Consider the following 4688-nt stretch of genomic DNA (forward strand, 5'->3'; position numbering starts at 1 on the left):
CATTTATTCCGGCGCCTGGGTCACGCATGTACCTTCTTCCTCTTGTTGATGTAAAAGCAGTCATCCTCCAGCTTCTTCTTCAGAGTATCCGGGATGTTGATGTCAACATGGACGATCTTCTCCTCACTTTCTCTTTTGACGTTAATGTCTGGCTCGACCCTCTGGAACAAACAACAAAGATATGAACCTTCAGGAACATTTTATAGTAGTCTATAGTAAGTAAAAGGCTGAAAATTTCTATGGACAGAAGTCATGGTCAAACTCGTGTTTGGCTTTTTAAGTTTTGAGTCTATCAGCAATTTGCACTAAAAAAAATCGCTTTAATGTGCCGATAAGATCAAAGATCCAGAACATTTTTTTACCTGGAAGGCTACAGGTGCGTTATGAGTTTACTAAAAATGAACATTACAATAGAAGAAAGGATTTAAAGGTGACTTTCTGGTGACAATCACTGCGAGTTTTTTGGTCGATAAGAACTAAAGAAGTAAAATGTAAATCTCAAGGTCTTTAAATGTCCTTGTCAGGGATGAAAACTGAAGTGATCCACTTTACCATTTTGTTGATATCCTCAGAGAAGGTGCTGTCCCCGCTATTTGAAGATTCAGGGTCAGAGTCGTCCCCGTCACTGCTCTCTGAAGACGAAATCAAACCTTGAGACAGAAAAAAAACTGACTGATTAATTTGATTGCTCAGGGAGACTGGGATCAAAACACAAAGACAGAGGAAGATTTCTCACATGCGTCATCGCTGTCGTCCTCCTTAGGGAGAGTCTTCAGAGAAGATTTAGTACCAGACTGACGACGACGCCTCTTCGCCCATACCCTTCTCTTCCTACCGCCGGGAGAGAAAACACACTGTCTTTATCTGTCTCAACTAAATATAGAAAAAAACTGTTAGAAAGGTCAAATCCCAAACATGTGGACACAGAGCAGACACTGACATAGAGTGCACTACACTTATGGTTTGAGTTACAGGTGTCATGTTCAGTGTGTTCACTGACAGCGTTGTGTCTGTCTGGAAACAACAAATAACTTCAAAACAAGCCATTCAGTGATTCTGCTCTCTCTATCGAGGGAGGTCTACAAGAAGATATACTTGATGGTTATACATTTTGATGGTATGAATGAGCATAATATGAACTTACATGCGACCTAGAGCTTTGCGAGCCAGTTTATGTTGCAATTTACGGTTTTCCTCAGTGTCCCTTAGGACATGATCCTCAGCAGCCCAACGATCCCAGCTACCCAAAAAACACACACATTTAAAAAAATAAAAAACTCACACAGACCTGCACCATGACACAAGTTGATGAACATGAGATTTTGCAACAATAAACACTATGAGCATGATATAGTTAAGAAGGTGACAATAACTTGATACAAGTTCTTGTTTACCTCCTGTTCCAACCATTAAAGTGAATCAGGTACTTTGGGATTCTTCTTCCATGTTCGTCCGTCCCGATCAGGACATCAATGACCTGTAATGTGAACACGCACCAATAAGGACAGTCTTGCTTAACAGACAGTCTCGCTAATGGCATTACTCGAACACTTTAATTTTGTCAGTATGCATGTGAATTTAATCATGTAGTTTTCTTTAGTATGTCATCCGTAAGTATTTCCAATTTTTAAGAATGTTTACTTTCTTTTCCTTGGGTTTCGACACAAAATATTAGTGTCTTTGCACTATTTTCTGTGCTGCATGCTGTACTTAGTAGACTAGTATGACACTAGCTTTATTTCAATGATAAAATGAATGAATGAAAATGTGTGCGTAATACTCTCAGCCAATACCAGGGAAGGCAGCCTGCAATACATGCAAACAAAGTGTCAGCATGGGAGGACCTTTTCCTGAATGAAACCGCAGGAAGCCATTATTACTTATTCATTTATTTAGTTTACATTTTCACTCAACTTAATTAAAAAAAAAAAGAAGAAGTTGCTGGGAACTGTATTTGATGTTGAAAGTTTCAGTTTTGATTAAACATTTGGTAAAAGCATTTAAACATAGTTTGGCGTTGGAGTTTGTTGTATTCCAAATTCTAAATTTCTTTAGAAATCCTTTCGTTGTTATTATTATGTTATTATATTACGTTATTCGTATTAGCGTTAGCAATAATAATACAGAGCATGTCTTACAGACAGAAGACAGAATTTTCCCTTGGGATGAATAAAGGGATGAATAAAGTATTCTGATTCTGATTCTGATTCTGATTACATTATTGTAAATAGCTAACGTTAGCTGCGTGCTGCTGCAAAGATGCTGAACGCAGCCAAGATTTACAACTTGTAATTTTGTATTTCACATAGTAGTTTAACGTTAATTATTGGAGTAAAACACGTGAGGCTCCTTAACGTTACAACACTGCAATTACAACAACAGTCATTGCAAACCGTTAGCTTACCTCTGTTAGCAAAAGCCAGCCTACAATGCGTTAGCGTAAACAAACGCTCTATCATTAGCGTTAGCTAGCTAACTAGCCGGCTAGGAAGGGAAAACAATACTTTGCACGACAACATTCAAAGTCGGCTGATGCATCGCTGCATGCTCGAAACTTTAATATTAACTTATCTCCATCGCCAACATGCAATAGCGTTAACGTACCATAACATTGATTACTCATACATTACAGTAGTCAGTGTCAGAGGGGAAGATGTGCTGGTGCGTTTGTTTAGTCGCTAACTCTGGATGCTAGCCACACAGCTGTCGCTGTTTATTTACTGTTATTTAAGATTCATAACGTCATTTTAAGTGACGCGATTGTATCGTCAATGCCCCACCAAGCAGCCTCCTTTGAAATAAGCTGCAGCGATAAAATAGCGCGGCTGTCTTTACTTAAATTATGCGCTTCAGAGAGAAACGCGCTATTAAAAGGGACCCGGAAACCAAGCAAGAAATGGCAACAGTTAGTGTTATAACAATAGCTAACGTCATTGTTCTGCGGCCCAGGAGATCTTTACTGTTGATTCATACAGTTACCATTCACTTTACCCAAGCAACCGTGCTTTCCCTATACACATTATGTATTTGGACGAAGCAGAAAACGCCAAGAGCTAAATTCCCTGCACAGATCATTACCTTAGCGTCATACAAGACTTTAGCCTTGGTGGGGTCGGGTTCAAAGCACAGGACTCGTTCGCCTTTGTGAAATGGATATTTAATTCCCCGCGAATTCATTTGTTCATGGCGACGTGTGGGAGAGGGGGCATCAATCTGGACCCTATAAACTCCTTAACCCTTTCCTTGCCGGACGCTTTTCTGCGAGGGGTCTCCCACCAAAACGCACACTTTGGAGGAATGGCGCTGTTGTGGGATGAATGCACCATGGTTGATACAAGAATAGATATCCGGAGAGAGGTGGGCGGGATATCCGCCGTACGTCATCAAATGCTCACAGCGGAATCAACCAATCACAGCGGCGTGTAGTTTGTGGCATTTTTTCCCCCCCTCAGTTATCTGTCTGATAGGCTGTTTATAATATCGGGTGTCTTTACAGCTTATGATCAGTCTGCATCGTTCCCGTCCACAAGTGTGACTCTGCCGAGTTAGATTATTTACAGAGAGTTTATTACTCACAGTATGGAGCGCATTACAATGACCAAGGTTGAGAAATGAACAGTGAACTATGGATTTCTCGCTAGCTAACATTAGATATATGCAAGGAAACGCCACGTTGGCTAGAGTGTTGTTGGTTTACTTTACGTCATCTGTCTGCACTCCCTGTCCGAAATTTGATAACTAAAGAGTTAAGTTAAGTGGTCAGCCTTACAAAATATAACTGTCTTTATGCTAATTGAAATGTGCCTTCGCCCGTATTTGATTGGCTCCTCCTAAAAGGCGTGGTCAGCCAATCAAAGACGGGGTTGGCACATCTTATTAGCATAAAAAGAAACCTATAGTTTAGTAAAACTAAGTTAAATCTGAGAAATATCACAATTTTGAAATTAGGTTTGATTTTTATGTAAAGTTACCAGCATTTTAGGTCTTTATCATATTATATTTTATAAAGACTCATGTGATACATGTGTGAGTGCAGTTTCTCAGCCATAGATAAACAATAATGTACTGTACATTCGCCCATTCTCATCGATCGAGTGCCATTTTGTTGTTTTTGTTGGAATGTAACCAAGTACATTTAGTCCTGTACTTAAGTATGGATTCCAAGTACTTTTATTTTACTTGAGTATTTTATTTTCATGCTACTTTACAAATTAGGATTTTTGCTAAAAACCATGAGGGGATTTTTTTTTAAAAAATGATGTTTTGTTATAAACTAAACAACCAAATAATTTCTACAGCTGCAACAATTAGTTGATTAATCAATCAGTTGATTCACAGAAAATTCATTTTCTATTTTCTAATATAATTTTGAGTTTTGCGGTTGTTGTTTTTTTCTTTCTTTTGTTTATATGCAGTACTTGTACTTGTAACTATTTTCACAGGAAAGGATCTGAGTACTTCCTCCACCACTGTTGCTATTTCTGAATATTTATATATACACAGTTCAATGCAGAAAATTTCCCACAATACTGAAGGCAACATGAAAATGCCATTCAATAAGTGAAACTGGACTTTCAAGGACAAGGCACTAGTATTGTAATGTCATAGAATGTCCAGCAGATGTCAGTATTGTAACACAAAAAGTCTACATGACACTAATTTGCCTCAGTTGTAAGAATGCATGTACT

The 4688-nt window shown here is 38.6% G+C and overlaps 1 protein-coding gene across 1 annotated transcript; it reads right to left on the reverse strand.

The window, feature by feature from the left end:
* Positions 1-32: 32 nt before the first annotated feature.
* On the reverse strand, positions 33-3306 carry LOC121938225 (male-specific lethal 3 homolog; the record flags this gene model as incomplete). The annotated part of the gene is made up of 6 exons (XM_042481496.1): positions 3079-3306; positions 1395-1477; positions 1145-1240; positions 737-831; positions 553-650; positions 33-161 (listed from the first exon to the last, which is right to left on the reverse strand). Coding segments are annotated over exons 1-6 (600 nt in total), but the record flags the coding sequence as incomplete, so codon positions are not given.
* Between the last annotated feature and the right edge of the window lie 1382 nt (positions 3307-4688).

This window comes from Plectropomus leopardus, unplaced genomic scaffold, assembly GCF_008729295.1.
Source record: "Plectropomus leopardus isolate mb unplaced genomic scaffold, YSFRI_Pleo_2.0 unplaced_scaffold28903, whole genome shotgun sequence".
Taxonomy (NCBI): Eukaryota; Metazoa; Chordata; class Actinopteri; order Perciformes; family Serranidae; genus Plectropomus; species Plectropomus leopardus.